The sequence below is a fragment of the Chrysemys picta genome, chromosome 2 (assembly GCF_011386835.1).
Source record: "Chrysemys picta bellii isolate R12L10 chromosome 2, ASM1138683v2, whole genome shotgun sequence".
In the NCBI taxonomy this organism is placed as follows: domain Eukaryota; kingdom Metazoa; phylum Chordata; order Testudines; family Emydidae; genus Chrysemys; species Chrysemys picta.
Genome location: NC_088792.1, coordinates 62,699,674 through 62,726,889, shown reverse-complemented (window position 1 = coordinate 62,726,889; position 27,216 = coordinate 62,699,674). Strand labels below are relative to the sequence as shown.

General features: G+C 40.5%; 1 protein-coding gene across 1 annotated transcript in view; it reads right to left on the bottom strand.

Annotated features, from left to right (window-relative positions):
* Nucleotides 1–27,216, bottom strand: part of DNAH11 (dynein axonemal heavy chain 11) — a 293,212-nt gene that overhangs the window by 93,715 nt on the left and 172,281 nt on the right. The window contains exons 52-57 of the mRNA XM_065583334.1: nt 26,538–26,700; nt 23,856–23,979; nt 22,896–23,038; nt 15,811–15,972; nt 6,195–6,428; nt 4,251–4,397 (exon numbers count right to left, since the gene is read on the bottom strand). Of these exons, the coding sequence (XP_065439406.1) occupies nt 4,251–4,397; nt 6,195–6,428; nt 15,811–15,972; nt 22,896–23,038; nt 23,856–23,979; nt 26,538–26,700 (973 nt within the window). The remainder of the gene's footprint in view (nt 1–4,250; nt 4,398–6,194; nt 6,429–15,810; nt 15,973–22,895; nt 23,039–23,855; nt 23,980–26,537; nt 26,701–27,216) is intronic.

Genomic DNA, 27,216 nt, shown 5'->3' with positions numbered 1-27,216 from the left:
GTGTAGGTGAGTTGTTGGCTGGGAATCCTGGTTTAGCTGGGGCCCTCTGATGCAGCTAGCTCTTAGAATTTCAGCAGGCCCCATCATTCCTTGGGAGTAGCAGAGGGATATTCCAAGTTACCCCTGTGATATCAGGATTCCCCTGCTCCCCAGCAGCACACCAGATCTTCTCACTCTCTTAGCTCCCACACCAGCTGCTGCAGCAGTAGGGATCCTGCTTCTGCAGGTTTGGTCGGGGAACAGGAAGCTCAGTCTCTAAGGGCAGGTCCACACTACAGCCGGGATCGACGCTCTGAGATCCATCCACTGGCGGTTGATTTAGCAGGTCTAGTAAAGACCCACCAAATCGACTGCAGATCACTCTCCAGTCCACCCCTGTACTCTACCCCCAACAAGAAGAGTAAGGTAAGTCGACGGGAAATTTTCTCCCACCGACCCCCCGCGGTAACTCAACGTAAGTTGCGTAGCATATGTTGACTTATCGCGGTAGTGTAGCCATCTGGGCAGTGCCTGCAGGCTTCTCTCCCGGAAGTCTCTGTGTAGTTGGGCAGCACAGCTTCTCTCTCTCTAGCTGTAGGGTTGTCCCAATTTCTGTCTTGACTACTATATAGGTGAGACTTCTCTTGTTCTGACACTTACTGATGGTCTCCACTGCCATTCACATATCCAGGGATTCTAAGGAGACCCCATGAGTAACCTGACACAGTACAATGGGCTCCCCTAGTATTTGCACTGGTTTAATTTCAGGTGGGAATATAAACAGATATGGTTAAATCAATACAGCTTCCTTGTGAGCACTCTTATTTTGGTTTAAGAGAATTTTATATCAGTTTGTCTGAAGTCTATTAGGAAAGGCTTAACCTAAACCAAATTAAGCCACTCTTAAAACTGAAATAAGAGCATTCACACATCCTTGTGCAATGGTTGAACTATATCAGTTTAAAAACCAATTTGGGTTATATTAGTGCAAATTTCTCATAAAGACCAGCCCTTAGTACAGGATTTCGGCATCACTTACAAATGCATATTTAGGAGGTTATTGTACTTATTTTTTAAGGATATGCTGCCTGGGGCTGAAGTCAGTTGTACTTAGTTTGGTCTTTATCCTTGTACCTCACAACTCATGTGAAATAGCTTCTCATGCACACTTTTCCTGTTTGGTCTTGCTTGAATAAAGTCTAATTACAGAGAAAGAAAAATATTACAGTGATTGGGATATTAACATTTGGATAGATGCTACAGTGCATTGGCAGTAAAAAGTCTCCACGAAAGCTTTTACTATGAATAGATAATGTCCTAGCTACAGTAGTTGTTTGTACAATAATCTGGGCTGGCAGCCGTGTATGAGGTATTGTTTTAAAAGTCTTTATCTGTTGAACATTAATATCCCATTGGATTGTATGTACTGTGATTGTAAGTGATGTTATGAAGTATTGTTACTGAAATATGTTGTGAGGTTGGGAACACCCAAAACCTGCTTTTCAGTTACAACAAGGAGTAGCCATCAGTAGCCAGACAGCGTTAATAGCTCAACACCCATAAAGAAAAGAATCCACTGTCCCAGAGTCTCCTTAGAGAAGTCACGTATGAAATGGAGACTGCTTGACCAATGGGGAGTGCCTGATCCCATCATAACAGCAAGGATCTTTCCAGCAAACTGGAAGAAAATAAAAAAAGAGAGGAAGTGTCATTATCACTTGGCCTCTCTTCGCCCATCCCCATCTGAACACCTGGAAACTCATCTGGAAGGCAAAGGCTTTGAACTGGGGAAATCTGGTCCCAGGCTAGAAAGAGAGTCCAGTCTGTGTATAGAGGAACTGTAACCTGGTTGTATCATCTGTCAAAGCTGTTTGATTCAACACTTGCTTAGTTACCTTAATCCTAAACGTTTAGTTTATCTCCGACCTTTATGCCTACCACTTATAATCCTTAAAATCTATCTTTCTGTAGTTAATAAACTCATTTTGATGTTTTATCCTTACCAGTGAGTTGTCTGAAGTGCTTGGGAAATCTGCTCAGGTTACAAAGGCTGGTGCATGTCCACTTTTCCACAAAGGAGTGGCAAACTAGGTAATGAATTTGCACTGGCGAGGGTTCTGACCCAGTGCAAGATGGTACAGTTCTGGGATGCCAGGATGGAGGGAATTGGCTGGAGCCTCCCTATTGATAGTTCATGAGTGGCTGAAAGATCATTCATGTATCACAGGTGTGTCCCTGCCTGTGGATGTCTGTGTAAGTTCAGTGCCTATTAGATGTTTGTAGCTTGACATCAGCATCAAAATGTGAGGGATACCTCAGGTTGGTGGGTTTGGAGAGGCTCAGTGGTTCCACAGGCCAGGCTGCACACCGGGGACCCTGTCACACTTCCCCACTCTAAAGGTTTTAAACTAAAGTAATTAAAATAAGTGTGACCAATTGCCAACATTCCATGGTTTGAAAAATATTTATAAACTGCTTGAATTCTCATTTGCTTATCACTTTTTATAAAAAAATTACAGATGCAGATTAATCTTTATAGACCATCTGCATCTTTTTAAAATATCTTGGGATTAGTGTAACACACACACACAGATACCTTCGTCCCAATTAAAACATTTTAGAAGAGCAATAAGACAACTAAAGGGACTGTGGTAATTGTTATAGGCTTGAGGCATAGCCTCATGCCCGAAGAAAATGGCCTGGGGTGTGATTATCCCATGATAATCACACTAAGTGTTGTACCTAATTGCTTAATGAAGTAATCTGAATTGTATTATGGACATTCCTCAATCCTAAATCTATCGGAAACATGCAGAACAGATGTAATAAAAAGTCCACTGAAAGGTGGTTGAAAAAATTGGGAGCTTTTCCTGAGCAATCCAACCTGTGCAAGTTTAATGACACTATTTTGATTTTAACATTTATGGCAAATCTTTTAAATTCTTGTATAAAATTTGATTTGCAAAGGTTAAAGTCCATAATTAGCATAAGCTGGAGAGATACAAAAAGGGTCTGATACAGTTTCTATTTGTATCAGTGGCAAAACAAAAAAAACACCATCTTTAATTAAAGCAGAATGAGGCTCAAAAATTTGCATTAAAAAAAATAAAGTACACCTAATAGTAACCCTTGTATCATAGAATCATAGTTCTTGCTACATAGACTTGCTACATCAGTTTTCATAGCAAAATACCAAGCTTGCAGAAGTCCATTAGGGTAGGAGGACTTAAATAGATCAATGGCTACTATAGTATAAAGATATATTCACTGTATTTTTAGTTCAAAAATAGGATGCTTCATTTAGTGGTTTAAATGTTTTGGTTCAGGATAAAACCCTGAATTTTAGTCTAGTTTCTCTATCTTTTTAATAATAAAATTGATAGAGAATTCCATATGCTGAGCAGAGCAGAGAAAAATAATGCAGATTTTGAACTGCTTACACATAGAGTGACCATATTTCCGAAAGGGAAAACGGGACACTGCGTGGGGCTAGCCCAAGTGCCCTCCACCCTGGTGCATGGGGCTGGCATGAGCTGCTCGCCCAACACCTCCCCCCCATCTGGGGCTGGGGCTCGTGTCGCTGCTCACTCGAGCCCTGCCTGCTCCCCATCTGAGCCCTGCATGGGGCTGCCATCGCTGCTCACACTTTTTTGACAAAGGTGGGCATTTTTCCCATTTGCTCTTGCAAATTTGATCAGTTGGCAAGAGTAAACAGGACAAATGCCCACTTTTCCCAAAAAAGTCGGGACGGCTCGGACAGGACTTTAAAAAAAAAAAAAAAGAGAGAGACTGTCCTGGCCAAAACAGGACATATGGTCACCCTACTTATACATCCCATAGAAGGATTTTAAGATTCAAAATTTGGAAATAAGTGTAAGGCAATGGAATGGACTTCGTTATTAATTGAATTGTTCAATTTAACTAAAACCACAAAGCCTTTAGAAACCTAAAGTTCTCAGAGAAGACTCTGTGACCATTACTGTATTACAAATAGGCCTGATTGTGAAGATCCATATCCATTATACGCTTGAATGAGCTCAGTATTTATTGTTCTTTCATATCATTAAAAGAGCTAAGAGGTTGAGAAAATGCATAATGTAAAGAAAGGTCAAATGATAATCATGGTCTGAAATGCAGTTACATGTATAAGTATAATAATTCTTTAGACTTCATGCTCCCTAGAGAGGAAGTTGTTCAAAATGGTTCACCTACAAAGGTTTATTTTGTGTTAAATACAGCTCAACAACCCTAAATGGAGGAATTAGACTGACCTTTCGCTCTTCTGCATCAGCAGTGGCTCTTTCCTGGCTCACTTTCTCAGTCTGAAGCCCTATCTTAGTAATCAAAGCTTCAGCATCTTGATTTCTCAGTTGTAGTTCTGCCTCTTGAGAGGCTAGTTTGGATTTCAGGTCTTCTACCTACAGTGCAACAGAGAAGAAATGTTTTGGAGTAGTCATTAATCAGGCACACTTCTTGAACATGTACATTTCCTGAAGGGGGCTGTATAACACTTGGATATAACTTGTACTTGAACTTTGTTTTCAGTTCCATTTCAAAGCAAAATAGTATCCATCCCTTATTTTTCATCTTCACTTGTTATGATTTGTTTCCATATTACAGCCCCATTTCTGTGGCTCAGAGGAGAAGTTTGCTGCTTTCTAAACGAACTAACAAATTATACAAAACAATCAAACCACACCCACCAAAACCTCAACAGCTCCTCTGATGTGCGCAAACCGTGATCTGTCCAGTTTCTGAGAGACCAAGGTTGTTCTTGAAACCAAATGTGTAAGCAGCTCAACAAGGTGCTGCGAGCCCTGACATAGATGCAAATGTATAAACAGCAGCAACGGGACATGTTGGAAAATGCTCATTAATCACTCTGAAAAGCCTTTCATAATTAATTTTAATGGAGTTTTGCCGAAGGGTTTCCATTAAAAAAATCAGGTTTTGTTTAACAAAGGCTACCTGTTTGTTGAAAGAGCAATTTATTGCTTGACATGCTAGTCACCCACATAAAAATATCCAACAACAGTATTTTTCCATGCATAACGGAAGGGCTTTAAATATATATTATTCTTTGGCTTTTCTTACTCATCCAAGCACTTTATCTGGTTGTTGGCCATGATCTGATTCTGTATCAAATCAGAAGAGATTCACTATAACCTGATATAGACAGGTGCCAAGTCAGTACTAGTGGCTTTAAACCTCAAAGCCAGCAGAAGGGCTGAGGGCTCTTCTGTTTGTTTGCTGGAAAACGTTAAGGTGAAATTCTGAAGCCCAACAAAAAACCTATTATACAACCTCTCCCCACCTTTGCCTCTGTTAGAACCCTGGGAATCTTCTCACTTAACTCTCTTGAGGCATTGTTTCATGAGCACCATGTGGCATCCTAAAGCTGACTGTTAATACAGTAATAAAAGTCTTTAATGTTGGCTGTTTATTCCTATTGTCCAAGCTGAGGGAATGTGAAAAAAGTAAAGTCTGTCCCCCCGGTTCTCATGCACTAGCACAAAGTTGCAATGCTGTGCAAACACTGCAACTGAATGTTTAAATGTTCTATATAGATCTATAAACATAGAGACTTTGTAGTTTTAGCAAACAAATTGCCAGCCAGGAGCATGTGTCTGAGGCTGAGAGGGGAAAAGAGGAGCCAAAGAGCTTTCCCACTCCTGGTATCCCTGTGCAGAGATGAGTCCGTTTGGTGGGGAGCACAGCACTGCTTACAGCTAGCTAGCATTAGCCTCCTAAAAAGAGGCGGGAAGAAGTGATGGCTTCACCCCTCTAATCCTCCCTTCCCCATCAGCCAGCCAGCTATCATAGAAAGGAGCATATCTGTACCTTCTCCCAGGGTGGCACTGCTGCTACTGTAGTATGTGCTCTGAGCCTCTTAAAATTTCTTCTGGAGCCCTTCTCACCCCTCCAGGGTATGCTCTGACTTTGAGCCACAATCTAGTTCAAATGTTAAGATAGTAACCCATTTCTTTGACAGATATGTACAGGTACCTGGAGTTTGAAAGGCAATACATAAAATAAAATCCAGTTTCAAAGACCTAGTACAGCACTGAAGCAGCAGTGCCAGAACTCAGCAGCCTACCGAAAAGGTGCAGAGACATTTCAATATAAGATTACCAAATTTTGCCTGGGTCGGATTGAAAAAATATTCATTCCTTAGAGGAGAGAGAACGACAAGAGTATGTCTTTCCTCAATTTACCTGAGAAGCTGTGGTTTTTAACTTCTGAATGCCATTCACCAGATGTTCCATGCGCTTGGACATCTCCTTGTATTTCTTCTCCAGCAGGATCTTATAAAGTGAGATTTGCTCCAGGAAACTTTTTGGAGTGGTATAATTGTACCGCCTCTCATTCTGATAATATTTTGCACTCATCTCATTGACACTGGTGTGAGCATAGGCCATAAAAAGGCAAATGGAATCCTGAACATGTGGCTGAAAACATCAAAGGAACAGAAACAAATTTAATGCCAGGGCAAAGGAATATTTAAAAGGTTAAATAGTTATATATCTCAGAAGAGATTACACAACCAAGAAAGGATCGCTAGCAATAATAATTTTCAAACTCTATTTCAAAAGCATAACACTTTCAGTACACTAAACAAAGAATTCAAATAATCAAACTATCTCCCCAGCTTTTTACAATTTAGAATAATTCTCTCTCAGTACTCACAAGACTTTCATTGCCACAGCAGTTGAGTATTATGTACAATTTCACCATATATCTGAGACTCCGCCCCTTCCCCCTGAGGCCCTGCCCCTTCTCCGTGAGCCCCTGCCCTCACGCCATCCTTTTTCCCCAAGGCCCCGCTCCACCTCTTCTCTGCCAAGACCCCCACTCGCTCCTCTCCACCCCTTCTCCTGTTGCTCACCCTTACAGCTGGTAAAAAGTGATGGGGCCATGACCCCCTGGCTCCCCCATTCCGGCATCCCTGATCTGAGTTATTTTTAAAAAACACCAACAGAAGGCTAAAAATGGTGAGATCTATAATTAATCACCATTGTACTATTAAGTATAGAGTTAATGTGCTAGGAATTTGATATTTCACTTCTAGAACTCTTGATTGAAAAATCATTTTCAGGTCAAGTAAAAAGTGTGCATGATGGTCTTGCTCTGGTTCCACTGATCCCCACAGACTCCTACATATATCATAATCCCCAATCCAGTTCCTACTTGAAGTCAATAGGTGATACCACCATTGACTTCAAAAGAACAGGATTGGGCCCAATCTAATGCCATTTGAAGTCAAAGGGAGTCTTTCTATTGACTTCAATGAGTATTGGGTCAGGCATTTAATCCATTGCTTAGTGTATGTCAGGGGTTCTCAAACTTCATTGCACCTCGACCCCCTTTGGGCAATAAAAATTACTAGACGACCGCAGGGGGGGGGAGGGGGCGGCTGAAGCCTGACCCAGCCTGAGCCCCCAGTGGGGGGGAGGTGGGAAAAGCCAAAGCCCAAGGACTTCAGCCCCAGGCAAGGGGCCTGTAACCTGAGTCCTGATGCCCAGGGCTGAAGCCCTCGGGCTTTGGTCCCAGGCCCCAGCAAGTCTAAGATAGCCCTGGCAACCCCATTAAAATGGGGTCGCGACACACTTTGCGGTCCCGACCCACAGTTTGAGAGCCGCTGATGTATGTATATTGTACTCCAATGGAGCATTTCTTCATACTTCTTTCCTATAGTTTTTATTTGACAATCCTACTTTATGATCCTTTAGAATGTATAACCTCTTCCAATATACTACATGATAATTAAAGCAGGCAAAGCATATTTAAAGCTCTTGAAAGGGATAATATTTACTCATGTAGTCCCATGCCAAGCACAAAATATGGACAAAAGTGAAACTCTGTCTTCATCCACTCGGCTTATATTAAGTGGGGAGGACAGGAAGGGACAGGACAAGGAGCGTTCCAAGTGCATGTCTTTAAATTATTGTCATTCCAAAATTCCCAACAGATAAAATATGCTACCCTGGGGCTTTGATCTGGAGCACTATTCACTGGATAAAGCTTGGAATGAAAAGCTCATTTTCTATGAGAAATGTTTTGGGCTTTTTTTTTAAAAAAATACAAGTCTAAGAATATTAGAGTCACTAGCATATATGCATATATATTCTGTAGAACTTTGAGCTTGGGAAAGTACTTCTTGGGTTAAACTTTATTTTTCCATTTTGTCCTCTATGACTTCTAATGTACTTAACTTTATAATCTGTGGAGTCACATCTCCCTCATTTTAATGATTATTTATTGCATTCTGTACAAGACGAACCCAGTTCAATTAATCAAGGGAAGCCTAAAAATCAATTAATATGAATTAAATGAGCTACACCAACTCTTAGGAAAGTCACACATAATTTACCAAAGCATTGTCAATAATGCTTAGAGATCTTTTGGAAAATTGCTCATGAGTGGTTGCTGATGCAGTTAAACGTTTCAAACCTACATCATTAATATTACAATCAGGTTGGTGTAGATAGACTTACAATTTTTCTCAGTGAGAAGCCTCATTATATTTTGTGGCTTTAAAAGCTAGCTTAAAAACAAAACAAAACAAAACAAAAAACAGTTTCACCTGTGATTGCAATAACAGAAATCAGAAGCAGGAACCAAATACCGAATGATTGCATATATGGAAAGTTGAAATAAATTGTCTTTAAAACAATAAATAAGAGTCTCCACATCCTTTGTTGGAACCAAGGTAGCATAACCCAGCTAATATAAAATAAAATACAGAAATCTGTTTCTTAAAGCAAGGAAACGAACAAAGACATTTTATGCACATTTGGTCACAAGCAGAAATCTGTTTCAGTCTTTTACTTTTAAATGTCTATTATACACACAAACATTGCAGTACAGATATTCATCCTAGCCAAGGGCAACCTTCTTAGAGAGTAACTGGCCCCTACCCAATCATGATGCTTATGAGAGGTCTCTACTCAGCAGTCCTGAAAAGCACTCTTTAACAACAGTTTCATTTGTAAATCAGTGAGGGAAGAAGTGGGTTCCGGTAGAGCTGCAAGTGGCCTGAGACAACTTGTCTCAATGGGGCAAAATAACTATTGTTATCAAGCTTAACAAAATGGCACAGCATGGGAGATATGCCGAGCCAGAGAGCAGCTGGTTGTAATTCACACTGTTTTTCAGAAAACTCTAATCGTTCCCGAACAGACCTCTTTGATGATTGGTCTTCCCTGCATTTTCAATTTGTCACTTTCTCTTATGATAAGGTCAGCAGTGACAGCACTTCCTGACATTAACAGCTGTGGCTTTTAAAAGGGTCATTGTGGAACTACTAATTGCAGTAATTTCATTAGCATAAATTATTTATTCTGCCATTCATTTATCTCTCTCCTTTTTTTAATGCTACATTGCATTTTTCAGTATAAGCCCATTCAGAGATGTAGGCAAAGAAAATTATTATTGCTAGTTTGGCCTTCTTTATGTAAAACTAGTTGATACTTTCAATTTTTTATTTAACTGCTGATCACTAGGAAGTATAAAATAGCAACAAGCCAATAACCAAGATTACCAAATTCTGAATCAAGAATATTCAATATTCCTAAAGAGAATTGGGGGGGAAGTCTGTATCTAATTTATAACAAAATACAAAGGCAAAGTCTTTTTTTACTTCCGATGCACCAAGGAAATCACTTTATTTTAGATCTCGGCATACTGGCTTTTGTGCATGTAAGAGCTCAGACAATCCTGTATCCGCTCTGGGTCACTACTGGAGTTAAGAAGACTTTTGTCTGAATAAGGAAGGCTATTTATTGCTTTTCTCAAGATCTAAACTAGTCATTACCAAACCAGCTATTCTACCTTCTGACTACAGATCTCAGCTTTCGCCGACAAGTTCCGTTAGCCGAAAATACACTAAGCAACAGCAGAAATGACTGATGCTACTGAACCTCTTGATTGTGTAATTTAGGCAGTTATCAAAACAGGGAGGGAAACCTATCCATTGTTAGTATTGGGAGCCAGGAAGGGAAGATATTTCAAGCTGCCATTATATCATATTATGCTGGATTTCACTGTATCTTATGCAAGAAACAGCACCTTAAGGGGTAGAATGACAAATTTTCTTAAACGAAGTGCACAGTTTAGTACCAAACCTCCAGCACTACAGTGCAAGAGAACACAACAGAAGAAGTTCAAAGGAGTGGGAAGGGGTTTTTTGTCTTTTTGTTTGTTTGAGGAAAGAGAGGTTAATTGTGGATCCCCTTATTTTATGTTTCCAGTAGATATATGAAAATACAGTTGGTTGTGGGATGTGGAGATTATGTGGCATACTAAGATTAGACAGAGAGGGCTAATACCTCAGAGAACACACTTTACAAGCATTATTTCAGCCCCAATCAAAGTTTTATAACGGAGCATTAACCCTATACACCCAATATACGGCGTTAAATCTCAGCATCTCTACTCGGGGTTCTCTCTTTTTGCCAGGCTGCGTGTTAATGTTTATCAATTTGAGTTTTTGTTGTAAAACATTTAAAACCCCCCACCAGAACCAACTTGACTTCTACTCTGACGCTCTCCATTTCCTCCCTAGTCTCTCTCAACTTTAAGCTCCTTTTCTCTTCCTCACTACACCACGCTATGGCCGGTACCCTTCCAGTGAGACTCCTACAGCTGGAGAGGATGCTGTTGAGTAAGGCAAGTCACTTGCTTTTCTCAGAGGCACACTTTGTTCATAGATTCATAGTTTAAGGCCAGAGGGATCATTAGATCGTCTACTCTGGGTTGCTGTATATCGCAGGCCATTAAGCTTCACCCAGATACCCATCACTGAGCCCACTAACTTGTTTAGGCTTTAGTCAAACATATCTTCCAGAAAGACACCCAGTATGGATTTGAAGACATCCACCAAATTCCCTTGGTAGTTTTTTCCAATGGTAAATCACCTTCACTGTTAAAAACATGTGCCTTATTTTCTGCTTCAGCTTCCAGCCATTGGATCTTGTTATACGTTTCTCCACCTGATTAAAGAGCCCTACAGTACCAGTATTTTCTCTTAATGAGAATAATTATAACACTGTAAATCAAGATACCTCTCAATCTTCTTTTTGATAAACAAAACAGATTGAACTCCTTAACTCTCTCACTTTAAGCCCTGGAATCCTTTTTGTGGCTCTTTTCTGCACCCTCTCCAATTTTTCAACATCCTTTTAAAAACGTGATCAGAATTGTATGAAGTATTCCACTATTGATCTCACCAGTGCCATATGCAAAGGCAAACATCCCCCCCTGTCCCCCACACACTCCTGCTCTCTACTCCCCTGTTTATAAATCCAAGGATCACATTAGCCCCTTTTGCCATAGCATCCCACTGGGAGCTCATGTTTAGTTGCTTTTCTATTATGATCCCTAGATCATTTTCACAGTAACAGCTTTCCATAATAAAGGCCCTCATTCTGTAGATATGGCCTGCAGTCCTTGTTCCTAGATGAACAACTCTGTATTTGGTTGTATTAAAGGTTTTATTTGTATGGGCCCAGTTTACCAAGCGAGCTAGATTGCTCTGCATGACTGCCCTATTCTCATCATCATTTACCACTCCACTGATCTTCATCTATTTTATTTTGTCTCTCTTCTGAGTATTCATAGCCCTTGCACAGGAAGTAAGATGAGAAAGAACTGAGTGCGGGTCTGGTGAAATCCTGCTGCTAGGATAGCTGAGTTTTTTAAACACATAATTCAGAAATAAAGCAAAAAGGAGTTTACTGAAAATCGATGTGGGTTTTGCAGAAGAGCCATTGTAAGTCCTCTGTTAGTCCAAGTGAAGTTCTTTGATTACACTTTCAGTCCCACTGAACATGGTGATAGGTAATAACCATTGCCTAGTTGCTTCCAGAGATTCTAGTAACCGATTAGAATGAAGCTTTGGGATGTTGCCAGTCCTTCCCCCCCACTCAGTCCCAAAATGCAGTGTGAGACTTTTTAAACAATAGGTGTAAAATCCTTGCCCAATTTGCCTTTGGTTTCAAACTCCTATGGGCTCCAGTGGGGCCAGGATTTCACTCTAGAGGTGGGGAGAAAGCTTGTTTTCTCTCTTCACCTGTAGATGCTGCTTAAATGCTGAACCCTAAACCAACCCCAAAATCCAGTTACTCTCTATCGGCCTGAATGTCTTCTGTTTCATTTCACCACAAGAGAGCTGGCATTAAACACAGAGGTTTATTTTTAAAGGGGTCACTTAGCTGTACTATTTTATTTGTAGTGATTTTTTTCTTTTAAAGCACACTTTCAAAACCTGCATCCAACTAAAACCTCTTGTAGTTACTGTGGTTTTCTTAAAACACAGGTTTGGGACAATTAAAAGTTGAGTGTAGGTTATACCAATAACCAAGTGCTTAACTATAGATCTGGCATTCATCCTCCCAAGTTACTAGATGGCATAATCATAATACACGCCAACAGTCTGGACAAAGGTGAGCTGTGGCTAACAAGCCTCCTCTGATAAGAGGCGATAAAAGGATATCTAAATATCTAAAATGACGCAAATTGAACTACCCATGAAACACAGCAGCACTACAAACGAAAAAAGGAAAAACCCACCCACTTAAATCCCTTTCAGCTGACAGAGGCGGCCAGATACCAGCTAAGGGTCTCTCTGTTCTTCAGGGTGATCCTCTCCCACCCTGCTTCCCTAATACGCCTCTGCCACTCTCTTGGACCTTCCTTTGCTCCCCATTACCCTCTGATCTTTCCCTCTTCACAACACTTTCCACTCCTTCTCAGCTGCCCTCTTTGCTACTCACCTCACCTGCCTTTTTGATTCATTTCTGCTTCTCTTCTGTCTCCCTTAGTTTTTCTTTTTCTTTCAAAAAGATAGCTGTTCTAGCTGCTCTGTCCTTCTCTATTCCAGGTCCACCCTGCCCCTTCCACTCCCGCCCCCCCTTGCTGGTCTTTTTATACTTTGTTTTCCCATGCTAGTCTTCTAATTGGCTTCACATACCCACTGACATTATCTGCACTGTCTCGGCCATCAAATGCTACTCGGAGAAGAGAGTGTGCTGAGACAGAGTCCTAAAATAAATGTCCGGTGATGATAAAACGTCAAATTATTTTGTCTATTGGGTCAGTTGCCATTTATTTCATTATTAGGCTGAACAGGGAAAATATTTCTTAGGGGCAGTTATTCACTCATTTGTGCCTGTGTACAGAAGAGAATCAAATATGCACATACATATTTCCTCCTGTTAATGAATTATCTCCAGATGTCCAAAGCAGGTACTTTGCACCATGTAAAAACATTATTCTTAACACAGGGTCCATTAATATTAAACGCCTAAATTGCGATGACATGTTGTGTTCTTAATGGAGTGGATTAAAATTTATTAAGGAAGTGATCAAATTTGTATTCATTCAAATCAAAATAAATGTGTTAAACCTTTAGGCAAAAGAAAGTGCACCATAAACATGCTTTCTCTTCTGCACATTATCCTCATTTCCCCTTTAAACTAAACAGGAATGTGTAAGTTGATAAAACAGCAATAAATAAATAAATAAAATAAAATAAAATATTCAGGTGCCCTAACACCAAAATCTCTTTAAGTACCTTGCAAGGCAAGGTTAGGCTGTTTATATCAAAAACAATAAGGATTCCTAAGTCTCTCTCTCTTACTCTTAGAATCCTATAGGAGGCATCAGTATACCACTGTAGAGCGGGCTACAGCAAACACTGATGTGAGACACTGAGATAAGAAGTGAAGCAAGTCTCTCCACAGCCAGTAGATGTCATTGGTCACTCTTCATATTACAACTTGCCTGGCACTGATCACTGTCAATGGCACAGGAGGTAAAGGACACAACATAGCTCTGCTACCAGGATGTAAAGATCACCAAAGAGGCCCCTCCATCCCGTCTTTACTTTATTCTTTAATGATTCTGTATTTTTCCCTTGTGAACGGAGTACAAATGCTGCAAATGTGGCAGTCACCTTCACATTAAAATGTTATTCCCTATTCAGGCTTTTCAACTAATAACTAAAGTCTATCACAGAAATCAGATGTTCATCAGCAACAGAAAATATATTAATCCAGCACAAAATTTGTTGTTCCTTTTCCCAAAGTTGCAGGCTTATTGCATCTAACTGGTGGCATCAAGTTCTGCAAGCTCTTTTCTAAGTGGTATCTTGCCTGTTGCCACTGCCAGACCTTCAGTTGCCATCCCCACAGCATTCAGTTTCCTGGAAACTCTCCCTATGGGTTTCTCCTTAATGCCAAGGGATAGTTGACTTGAGATGCTAGGCTCTTCATCTGCACTCTTGAAATCCTGTGCTTCTGATCTCTACAAATCCATTACATCACTAGACGGACACAGGAAAACAGAAGTACGATCCCCTGAAAGTCAGAGTTGCTACACACTAATTGCCACTGAACCAAAACCAACAATTTCCCTACATCTTTTTTGCTTATAAATGAAACTGTGTAGCAGCACCCTCTCTGCATTAAATTTCTACACACATTAGATTCTAACGTTTAAAAACAGACACATATGAGGGAGCAAGGGGCTAATACACCAACTTTTCACATCTGGAGATCAGAGTTCAAATTGGCATGTAGCTCATTAGTGAAAATAGTTGTCTACATCATAAAACCACTGCACAAGCTGGTATCATACCCTTGTCAGTCTCTGTCCAAAGGAGATTGAATACCCAGAATAGTAAAGCATCTATTAAAGTTAGGATCCAGCCACCATTGCATATAGAAGCTGGCACACCAGCCTCTGCTAAGAGTCCCTCTCCTTCACAGCCACCAAATTCACTTGCACACTACTTTAGAAAAACAACTCAGAACCTGCCATTGTGAAAAGGGAGAGGATCTACGGTCTTCCCAAAACCCTAGGATGCAAAATTCACAGAGGAATATTTTCAGAGTTGTTGAAAGAGGTTAAACATCTTTTCTGGCTTAATGTGAACTATATAGTAGCAAGCACTGTAATATCAGGAACTAGGTTATCTACGCTGTCACATCAGTTTCTGCCATCAGCATCGGTAACGATGCCAGCTGCCTGATCAGTTATACACCCTCATGTCCCTATCAGGCTGAAAGAGGGACAGAAACAAAACACCCTTGAGAGAAGGAGGTCAATGTCCTTTAAAAGTCTTTTAATGAGTAGCTTTCTTCTTTCTCCATACTGCTCACAAGATAATACGGGACTAAAAAAACAATTGGAAAAATGCTGCCAGGCTGTTTAAAAGCCTCATTGCCCATCACAAGAGCAACGATTGGGCTTTTTTACACACTGAAAGCCTAAAAGGAAACATATTGTCATGTGATTTTTTGGGGTGGGTCAAGTTTCAGACTCCAGTGTAAGGGGAGGAAATAACTCAGTCCCCAGGTTTTAAACTGTGGGCTGCATTGTGTGTGTAGCTGCTGGGAAGATTTCAACTTGTCCAGACCTTTAGTGGATGCAAAACACGTAGCTCTGCTGAGGTACCTATCTGGGTTGTAGACTGCAAATGTTTGCTCCCCATCTATTACTGTGCGAGTGAACACCTCTAATTATACTGACAAGGTTAAATCTATCCCATGGCCTGGGGCATTCTCATTTCTGTGGGATCTCCAAAAGCCCAACATCCAGGGAAATTTTGGGGAAGATAAGCCATGCACTCTCAGCACTGTTTCCCTCCCCCTCCCATGACCCCATGTCATAGAAATGCAGTCAGTAGCTGGGGTAAGCTTTATAACCTTAAAAGACAACGAATATGCAAAAGGAATAAAGAAGAAATTGTTTTTCCAGCATATTCAATTATTGATCTTTCAAGGATCTGTGTTGCTTTCTCGTCTGATTGACGAGCTTGAAACTCTGTACCTCAATCACCTCCGTCTCCTCAATGAACCTCCTGCTGACGGAGTGCAGGGCCTCCTGCGGCCACTCATGAAACCAGTCAATAGCTGTGCAGTTAACTATGGCTGGGAACTTCCGAGCTCTAACTCTCAGCGTGGAACCAACTGGAGAGAAACACAAAATGATCTGCAGAGATGAGGAGGGAAAAGAGAGTAAAGAATTACAAGGCAAGTTGAGGCGAATAAAGAAAGGAATGTAGTGAACCATGGCAATGAGCCATTGCAAGTGGGTTCACAGCTGAAATTCCAATCAGCCTAGCTGCTAATGAACTTAGGCAAACTACAATTTTACCTGATGCAAATAAGTTTTACTCACTATATTGTATGTTATACAAACAATGCCTGCCTGTTTCTCCTTCCTCCCCAAGCTAGTATCAGTTACTTAGCTCGATGTATATTAAAATCAGTAATGTGACCGTAAAATTTTGTCAACAACAGACAGCTAGAGTTCACTGAGTCAGATAGCCAATCTAACAGTCTATGTAGGTTAAGGTAATATCTAATACTGGTTCAATATCTCCCTGCAAGCTCAAAAGGCATCTGAAAAAAGAAAAGGGCTCATAGTTTGTACATACATTTCCAATGATTATTCTTTCTGGAAAGCAGAATACAGCTTCCAAATCAGGGCTAAAATATCTAAGTAAAAAATAATAATAAAATAAGAAAAATAAAATAAATAAATAAAAAGATAAAAAATTAAAATAAAAAAATAAAAAATAAAATAAATAATAATAATTAATACTGTGATGAGACTGATTTGTTGATATCAGTGTCCTGCAAAAGCTACTCCAGAGGCGCTGGTGGAGGGGACAGTTACTGTACTTAACATTTTTTTAGGGTGTTATGTTTGATTTAACATAATTACTGAATGTCAAGCATTAGATTGTCAAAAGTGGGAAGGAGTCTTTTTTTGCTCATTTCTACTCTCCTAGAATGAGATGCATTGTTTCTCTTATTATTTAGGAATACTTCAAATCATGTGGTATCAACATCTGTTTGAGTAAGTATTTTAATACTATTAATTCCAGTGGAAAAATACCCAAATACTTTCACTAAAACTGTAAAACGTCCAGAATTGATTATAATCATTCCTAATAACTGCAGAAGCCAGGACAGAGACTGGCGGAGCACTTTAGATAGATGATAGGTTTATTCTGCCTCTTTAGTCATCTGTCACTGCCGTTATAATGTATTCACAGAAAATTGTCAAGAAGCAAAGTGAGGCCAGCTGAAAAGGAAGAAAAGCAGAGAAATAAAGGAAGCTGGGGTGGGGGAAAGACAGAGGGGTGAAATAAGAGAAGTCAAGAAAGGATGAAAAATAGAGGGGATTGGTCAGGAATAACATTTGGCAGGGATGGCAGGGGAAAGAAAGACAAGTTGGGATGAGGGCTGCACTATAAAAAATTACCGAAGGCTAACTACTGCAGAACAGTTTTCTAAAAATTCTTATGTGGGAGTAACCCATATGGACCATTTGTTGCAATCAATCTGTACTTACGGGCAAAGGTGAATAAATTCCAGCAGTAATCACCCCACCCTGGGAAACCTACCATTCAAATAATGAAGATTATGCTCAGATTGTAAAGTCTTTGGGGGGCACGGACTGTCTTTTTCTTATACCTGTTTGCCATGCCTCATACAAGGCGACCCTCATCACTGACTGGCACCTCTAGAGTCTGTTGCAACACCACCCCCTATGTATCAGGGGGTAACCGCGTTAGTCTGTATCTACAAAAACAACAAGGAGTCTGGTGGCACCTTAAAGACTAACAGATTTATTTGGGCATAACCTCAGGTTTTTACCCACGAAAGCTTATGCCCAAATAAATCTGTTAGTTTTTAAGGTGCCACAACACCCCCATGTGGCTTTTGTCACTTTGCCGTTGGTCTGTTCTAGCTTTGAAGGGCTTGAAATCAGTGCATGGGTATGGGGATTTTCCCCTGTGCTTCCACCCCTTTCTACCAATGGGATAAGGAAATTGTTGTTGAATTCACAATTACTGGTGTAGGGGCAGAGTGGTGCTTCCTCTGGATGGTGCTGGCTCCAGAAGTAGGGCTGTGTGATCATTGGCAGCTTCACACAACTGCTGGCACTGTTCTCAGAGGGAAACGCTACTGGCCAGAAGATTAGCATAAAGAGCACAATTTCAACAGTCCTTTTGGAAATCATTATGGAAATGGAGGGAGGGGGAGGAGAGAGTGAAAGACTGGCAGTGAGGGAGGAGAAGAAAGTGATGGTAGAGGAGGAAAAGGAAAGATGAAGTAAAGAAGACAGACAACTGTCAACATGAAAATACCAGCTGAGCTAGTAAGATGGCAACTGGAGCTGTTACTGGGAAAAATCCTACATATAAAAAACAAAATTAAGGTCCCAAATCCACGCATTTGCGATCATGGTCTCAGTTTTGCACTGCACCCCCTCACCATTTTTTATTCCATTAGCGCCCCCCCCCCCCTTTTTTTTTACTCCTAATTAATTGTGGCTCACATGTAGCAATTCAATTTCCATCATGCTTGGAACAATGCTTCACCTCCCTTTAGCTATGATCTCAGTGTGTTTATTTCTGTATGTGGCATGGGGGGAGGAACGACTATTTCATGTTATAATGGAGATTTGATTTGCTGTAGTCACTCTGTTTTCCCTAGTTGATCTCATTTATATACAGACAGAGGGAACACCCCTCTCCTATTTACCTCAAATTCCTCTACCCATAACTCACTTGTACATTTATCCTGGATGGCACTTGAGAATGTGTCAGCAATAATAAGTTGAGTGAACAAAAATAGGATAGGAGGTTCTGTTAGAGAATCTCGAAAGTATGGATGATTATCTGAACTTTTTCATGCCCCTCCTCCTCTGTGATCTTCAAATAGGTTTCCCCTCCTCCATGCAGCCCTCCTACTTTTCTGCAACCACTCAGTTCAATTGTGACACCAAGTTGTATTTATTACACCTTTGCACGTTCCCTTTCTATGTTGCAGTCTCATGAAGCTGTTACTTCTTTCCCACTTAACTAAGGGTATGTCTACACTAAAAAAGTAAGCTACCTTATGTTAGGTCAACTTACAGCTACTGCAGTAATTACTGCAGTGGTTCACGTCCACACTGCCCTTCTTCTGTTGGTGGTGCATCCTCACCAGGAGAACTTCCACCTACTGAAGAGGGGCAGTGTGGGGGGCTGAGAGCCTGAGCTCTGAGCTACACGCACTGCTCCACCCAAGGAGCAGGTCTGCCCCTGGGCTCCTGGCTTCCCACCAGGCTGCCACAGGGCTCCCAGCTCCCCATTCCCCGCTGAGAGTTTGGCTGCACCAAGGATCCCGACTTTCTGCTCCCTGCTGGGAGCCCAGGGGAGCAGCAGCTTGCTTCCCGCAAGCAGCATAGCAGCCACCAGGGCAGCTCTCAGCTCCCCGCTCCATGTCAGGCTGCTGGGGCTCTCAGCTCCCTGTTGAGTTGCTGCCATGTTCCCAGTGAGAAGCAGGGAGCTTCAATGCAGCCGGGTTCCCAGCAGGGAATGGGGAACCAGGAGTCTGGGCAACAGTCTGGCTGGGACTGGGGAGCCAGGCAGGCGCAGCCCTGCTCCAGGCGGGGAGCCGGGAGCCTCAGGGCAGCACCTGGGCTCCCAGTGGGAGTCTGGGCAGCAGTCCATCTGCGAGGGGGGAGCCAGGACCCCAGAGGCAGCCCGGCTTGGAGAAGGGAGCCCAGTGGGTGCAGCCCAGCAGGGAACCTAGCCCCCTGCCCACCATCCGTGAAATTGACAAAAATAACAGCCAACAGCCAATGTAAGTAACCTACAGTGTCTACACGGACACTGTATCGACCTAACTACACCGACATAAGCCCTACACCTCTTGTGGAGGTGGAGTTACTATGTTGGTGTAGTAGGGCATTTACATCGGCAGGAGCAAGTCTGTAGTGTGTACACTGACACAATTAGGTTGATATAAACTGCCTTATGTCAACATAATGCTGTAGTGTAGGCCAAGCCTCTGTTCCTCACATTCATGCAGATTTCATACCCAGCTTTCTGAGTACCTTTCAAAGGTACAATCAAAGGACAATCAAAATCCAAAGTCTTGCACACACTACTAAGCAAGGAGCAACTCAGAATTTAACAGTTTCTCAGTCTTCCATCCCAACCAGTAGTTTTTCTCCTTTCTAAATGTTAGGCACAATTACTTTTATCGTATCACAATTACTTTTGATGACCTATTTAATTAAACCTGTGGAATTATTATTTATATTGCACTTTTGGGGTGCAGATGCTTTTCTACCTAAGCTTACTTGGTTTTTTCACCTCAAAATAACTCACTAGTATCTACAAGGTACTGTATTTTTTATGCTTTCTTTTAACTTCCTCTTAGCATATAAATTGTGGATTTATTGAATTATCTACACATCCCACCTGCTTTCCAGTCCTTACACACAGAACTTTTTGCGATTTTAAAATTTACATTCTAGTAATGTGTTCTTGCATTTGCTCTTATGTAGCCAACAAACTGCCACCAGTGCTTATTTTGGTGACCAGTACGCAAGGGCCCCAGAATTCAAAAAATTTCAGAGCTAATTTCTATATCAAATGATGAAGATAACTAAGGAGACAGGAGGTGGGAAAAATGAAGGAATGAACAGTCATGGAGGAGAGGAGGGGAACTGGTTGAAACAACAGTAACCTTAGCAAAAGTTGTTAGGATTTATACCAACATAAGCAAAACTGATGTCAGCCCTACATTTTAATAGCAGAGTTGTTTTGAAGCTCCAAATAGAACAATTTTGTCATTCTTATCCTGGCATTTTGCTTTTTACTCTTGCCTTCCATGTTTGATTTTTTAAGCAAATATTTTCAGTGCGCTGTGTCAGCCTTTCCACAGCTTTCATACATGTTTCTTTTTTTCTTTCTGTCCTTCTATAAAACCTTCTTTGTCTATGCCCCAAATGACTGCCTTTTGCACTTCTAATGCTGTGGTTCAAATAGGTACAGTGTGTGCTTTGACTCCTTGAATTTGGAGTAGAGCTGAGCAAATAATGGATTTTCAGTTCTGGAACCAAACTGAAAAATATGGGGAAAAAATCCTGTTCAATTTGAACTGAAACAATTTTTTAGAAACTTTTTTGATGGATTGAAAACTAGAAAAAAAGTTTTGAATCAACCAAAACAGTGTTTTCAGGTTTTTTTAGCCATTTTCACCCATTTTGAGTGTTTTTTTTAACTGTCCATATTTAAAATTGAAATGCCATTTTGAATCAAAGTGGGAACAAAATGTTTAGACTATTTCAAATATTTTTCCAGTCAAAACAATTGAACAAAATACAACTAATAGTTTCAGACCCCAGAAAATGCACATTTTTGTGTTTTGTCAAAAAAAATTTGCCCAGATTTAATCCAGATACTCCTCCCAGATCTAACGAGGGTACAAGATGAGCAGTGATCACAAAGGAAACAGGGGCTTAATTTATAGTGTTGATTTTAGTAAAATGCTGAATAGTAAAGAGATGTTTTTACCTTCATTAAGCTTGAGGTTCAGGAATTGATTGAAATACTTAATGTATTCCTTTTTATATCTTATTAGTCTGTGTTTACACTGAAAATCTCGGGAAAGGAGGTAGGGAGGCGGAGGGTCACCCAGCTATAACCATAAGTACATACAGATATCTGCCAGCGTGTTAACTCATGAATTTTATGTCTCCTACGGAACAACAACATCTCTACTTTGCAGTCTTTGCGAAGTGAATAGATACCCCCTGTTGTTGTCTCCAGAAATGGTAATTTGCACAGTGGGAGACCTGCAAAATGGTGGCAAGGTAAGAGGCATTTTGAAAGCAGGTTTTTAAAAAGGCCTTTTAAAAATAATGAAATCATAGGAGCAATCAGAGGGATACAAAGGGAAGAGAAGGGGATATACAAGAATTCACAGCTTTTTTCCTCCCTTCTTAAAAAAAAAATTGCCTATGAATTTGATGTTCATGAGACTGAGAGACTAACAACACTAACTAGAGCTAGATATAAAGTGGGCAGCTACTTTCCCCATTCAGCTCTGATGCACTTCAACCCTGATGATCAAAAGCAGCAGAGAATGCAATTCATACCAAACCCTCCCTATGCCTCCTAGAATCCAGTATCCAATGTTCACCACAGTCCTGGATTAAAGAAGAAATTAACAGTGGAGGACAGAAGTGATGGCAACAGAAGAGGAATGCAGAAGATACAAAAAAGCAGCGGAGAGTAAGTGGATGCGAAGAGAGGTGAAAATTGGTTAGAGATCAGCTTAACCCCAGCAGTACAAGGATTTTTATCCATTTCAAAGCTTTTTTTTTTTATGGTTATAAAACAGGATATTCTTTTTATCTGTATAGAGGAGATGTAAAATTGAGTTGTGTGTGACCTTAAAGCCTTCAAAGACCCCATGACACTTTTCACAAGAGCAGAGTGGCTGGCTTCTGTTTTCCAGTGTCCAACATGGATAACTATGTTCTGCCTACATAACATTTCCCCAACAATAGGTTTCAATAGGATATGGCATTCTTCTTCACATCCTGTCTTAAACTGCTTTGTAGTGTTGCTCTGTTAAACAGCTCCAACATTTTACTTATAAAACAACTGCATTATGATAGGGAGTGAAGGGGACTCTAAAGTGAAATTTTAATCACTAGTGCAAATGCTTACTGCAGACATGATTTACACCAGTGCAGCTAACCAGTGGTTAGAGTCCAAGTGTTGATAAGGCCTGTATCTAAATACACTCGCATATAATGTTACAGCCTAGTCCAGCAATCCTTACTCAGGTAAAACTCCCAATAACTTCAAGACAGATTTAGGGAAGAATTAGGCCCATAGTTTGTAACCCGTTTGTACATTACTTTGAGATCTTTCTGCATGAAAGCCACTATATAGATGTAAGCTCATTGTCAAAGGCATTACCTATGTGGAAATGTACATCTTTACGTGTAGCGTCCTGGATTCTAAACACACACTAAAGCATATTCAAATAATCCAATTTTCCATCACCAGCTGCTGGTTTCACAAAGTTTCTTTCACATGTGATTTTCCTTACTTTTAGTTGCAGTCGCATTCTGTCCAAAAAGAATCTCCAACAATTTTCTCTGGTGTCAATCAGACCCAGGCTTCGGACTTCGTTCCTAATTCCTGTAATAATGCCATCCATATCTTCATTGCTGAATAGATCTGGAACTTCTCCTGCATAACAGCATGGGGGGTGGGGGAGGAGGGAAGAAATCATAAAAGTCCCAAAAAACAAGAATCCAAACTATTAACTAAACTATGTTTTAATATGGTCTAGCAGCAGGGACCATCTTTTTGTCCTGTCTGTACAGAGCCTAGCACAATGGGATATGGGTCCATGATTGGGGCTCCTAAGTGCTATGGGATTAAACAACAACAGCTAGCACTACTCATACATTTTTATCCAGAGAGAGAATTTTCTCTCAAGTGAAAAAAAATCTGTGTTTTACTTCTATGAACCATGAAGTACATTCATGCACGTGCTGTCCTCTAAAACAGTAGTTCTCAACTTTTTCCAGACAGTGACCCCATGTTACAAGTGAAAAGAGTTTCAGGACTCCCCTCCAGCTATAAGGAATGGGATGCTGGTCATAACCTGCCCTTGTCCTGTTTGTGATCTCCAAATTCAGAATCCACATCCTAAAATATTAACAGAGCCCAATTCTCCTCTCTCTTACACTGGTATAATCAGAATGCAGTTAAATCAATGGAATTACACCAGTTTAAAATGGCATACGCGAAGAAGAGAATCAGGTGCATGAAGTCTACAATCTATGAATTACATGACCTTGTTATTAGCCTTCTCAAGGGGACACTGATTCCTTAAGGAAACTATGTATAATACTCAAGTTAGCTGGGTTTAAATGGCTTCTTCTAAAGGGTTCTCCCTGCAAACATCTCAAAGACAAATAATCTCTCTCTAAAGTTCACTGAAACCACAGATCATTTGTCATTGGGGAAGATCTTTCAAGAAATGTGTTGTTCTAATCACCTGATGCCAACAAGTCATTAATCAGCACAAGAAAGCGTTCATCTGCAACATGGGCATCTGTCAGCAAAAACACAGTGGGCACGCTCTTGGCTCCAGTCTTGATGTACAAATTGGCAAGATCTACCTGTAAGGAAAAGAGGCAATCATTCATGTTTTGTTAAAGCATTGATACAGGGGAAAAAAGGCATGAAATGCATGTAATTGACAGCAATGCCCTGTTGCCTTTACAATTTATTTACAGCTTTTTAGCTTGCCACATTGCATCCAAAGGGAAAAAAGCAGGTTACCTCCAATTTTAGACATCTGATGACAAAAATGGTGGCTTTGAAAAGACCAAGTAGTGATGATGAAAACAGACTGCTTATCAATAAAAATTACCTCCTAATATAGTGAAAACTGATATTGTAACACCTCTGCCAAGTAACTCCCTCTCGAGAACAGTTTTAATTATGCTAATAATATCTGGGCATTACACAGAAAAGCCAGCTTAATCTTTTTGATTGGTTTTCTTATTGTATCTGTTGTCTGCAGAATGCAAAAGGTTTTTTGTTTGTTTTGCTAGGAATAGCATTGAAGGATTTCACTAAGAGAGGAATGGTATGTTATTGTTGTTATTTGTATTGCAATAGCACCTAGGAGCCCCAGTTATGGATCTGGATCACACTGGGCTAAGCATTGTACAAATGCAGAATAAATAATTTATAAAGTAAATTTATAAATAAATAAAAAGATAAGATATCACCTGCATCTGAATTTCATTTCTTTTGTGATATAGATTATATACAATGCTAGTTTATATGCTCAGCCAGACACATGGTCCAGTAGTAGGGAGATTCTCTGGGTCTGACAGGTGTCAGCAGGTTCCTCCCTCATTTCCTCTCCTCAATGGTTTGGGGCAAAAGTTCATCTGCTGCTACATCTTAGGCTATGTCTACACTGCCACACAGCCCTATAGCCCAAACTGTGAACTGCAGTTTACACCAAAATGCTATGCTTTATCTCCCCCTCTGTAGACGCTGCAGGCGTGAACTAAGGTTCCTAGTTCATCTTAACATAGTCATCAAACAGGATGTCAACTAGGAACCTTCTGGTTTGCTCCCATACTGTCCACATGAAGGAATCAGAGCACAGCACTTTGGGGCAAACTACCATTCACACCCCGGTAGTGTGAACTGCAGGGCAGTGTAGAAAAGCCCCAAGTCTTCACTTGAAGCCATTGTCTTCCAAATCGGACATTGTCTTCCAAATCACAATTAATTGTAGAAATGATCAGGAAGATGAGCAGAAGATGATGACTTCAGGATACAAGATTATTTCACACAAAAACTGAAGAATACAAAAAACAAATGGCTCTATACTTGGAATCGTCCCTAGCTAGAATGCTTCACAGAGTTTTCCATAAGGTGGCAACAGCAGCTCAGTGAGGTCCAAATTCTGCCATTACAAACTCCATGCAATCCCCTTAACTTCCAGGTTTCAAATTAATATTCTTCAAATAAGGAAGAAAAGCAGCATAACAATATAAATTCTTGCCATAGGCAAAATCCTGCCTTTTCTATTATTATATCCCTACAAGGTTCTATGGTTGGGAAGTAGAGCAGAACCCACTATGCGGTGTGTTTTCAGCCTTTGTGCTGGTGTTGGGAAGGATGGCTTGGGGGAGGAGTGTGCTCTGGAGCATATCTTACTGTTGTACCTTCCCTTTGCACTTAATAGCCAATGAAGCATAGGCTCTGGTGGTTTGACCATAGTCCCAACTGGCAGATAATTTTCTTTTGGACCCATAGTGCACCAACCAGGGTCATACACAGACCCTCATCTAGCACTCTGGCCATTAGGTTTGGAATCTTCACTTGCTGCGCCACAAGGAATGTGGGGGAGAAGAAATTCCATATAACCTCTTCCCCTATTAGGGCACACAGAACTCAATCCCCAAGGTCCTCAGCAATCCAGTCCTAATCCAGCAAATCACTTAAGCACATGCTTAACTTTAACTATATGAGTAACTCCATTAATTTAAATGGCTCACACGTAATAGACGACAGAATTTTGCCCTGCAATTGTCCATGTAACAGTATTATTCCACTTAATGAGCTTACAAGTGATCACCAAAAACTAATAACAAAGGGGATAATTGTAAGTACCATAGTTTTTACCCAGATCGTTGTAGCTTAGAAAATAGTTACCTTTGGGGCAGTGGAGGAATTCCCATAAGATTTAAGGGAAACTACCAAAATACTGTAAAATATGTAAATAGACACAAAAGTACTCTTCCACCTACAATTTCTCTTTAAAGAAAATTTAAAAAGCTCAGCTGAATACCAGAGGAACCACAAGTTTTGTTACTGAAAGAAGAGTTGTGAAAATAACTGATTTTTCAATTCACTAGCCAATGAAAAATAACAAATAAAAAAAATTATTTAGGGTCGACCCAGAACAAAATTATTTAAATTTTTCAGAGAACTGAAAAAGTTGAAAAATATTGGTTCAGACAAAATACTTAATTTCTTTTTCAGGTTTTGGGGTATTTTAAACCTTTTTTTGGTCTGAAAATTTTTGCCCAGCTCTAATCTCAAGTTGTACTGCCCTTCCTGCACTCTTATCATCATTACACAGGTTCCAAACAGCAACTTCTCAAAGTCACTAATTCTTGGGAGAATCAAATATTATTTATTGGTTTACCCTGAAGTCCTGGATCCCATAGCCTTTCTTCAGCAGGATCTGGAACATGTCAAGGGAGCTGATGTATGCGGCCAGCCTAGATAAGCTTTGTTTTCCACTACCGCCTACTCCAATAAGAAGTGCATAACCCCGAGGGGCTTCCAAGATACGACTAATGCGGCACCTGATGATGGAAAAATGAATACAATATAGAATACAAGGACCATATTAATTCAGTTTCTAATTTCCCTGGATATTTAATTTAAGGCTGTAACTATTTTTGTATTAGGCTGCTCCTGACCTCCATATACAGGCTATCATCATTTCATCTTTCTATTGCCAACTTTCTCCAATATTTGGAAATCTTGATAGGTAGAGGAGATTAATCTTCCTTGCCCAAATAGCATAGATGTAGCACCATTCCTCTACCTGCGTTCACTGGACGTACAACCTTTAGGGTGACCTCTTGTTAAGCAACATTTTAAATGCCTAATCAATGCCTACTGAAGTAAGTAAAAAGACTTTCATTTAACTTCAATGGGCATAGATCGGGCATTTAAGAGCACATCAGGCATTTAGTGTTAGGAGATCTGGAACATCAAGACAAAGGGCTTAACTAAATTTTGCTATAGAATCACTTCATGAAGACGTGTTTGAAGATCAGCCTTCAATTTACACCTGGCATTTTTAGCTTAGAGTT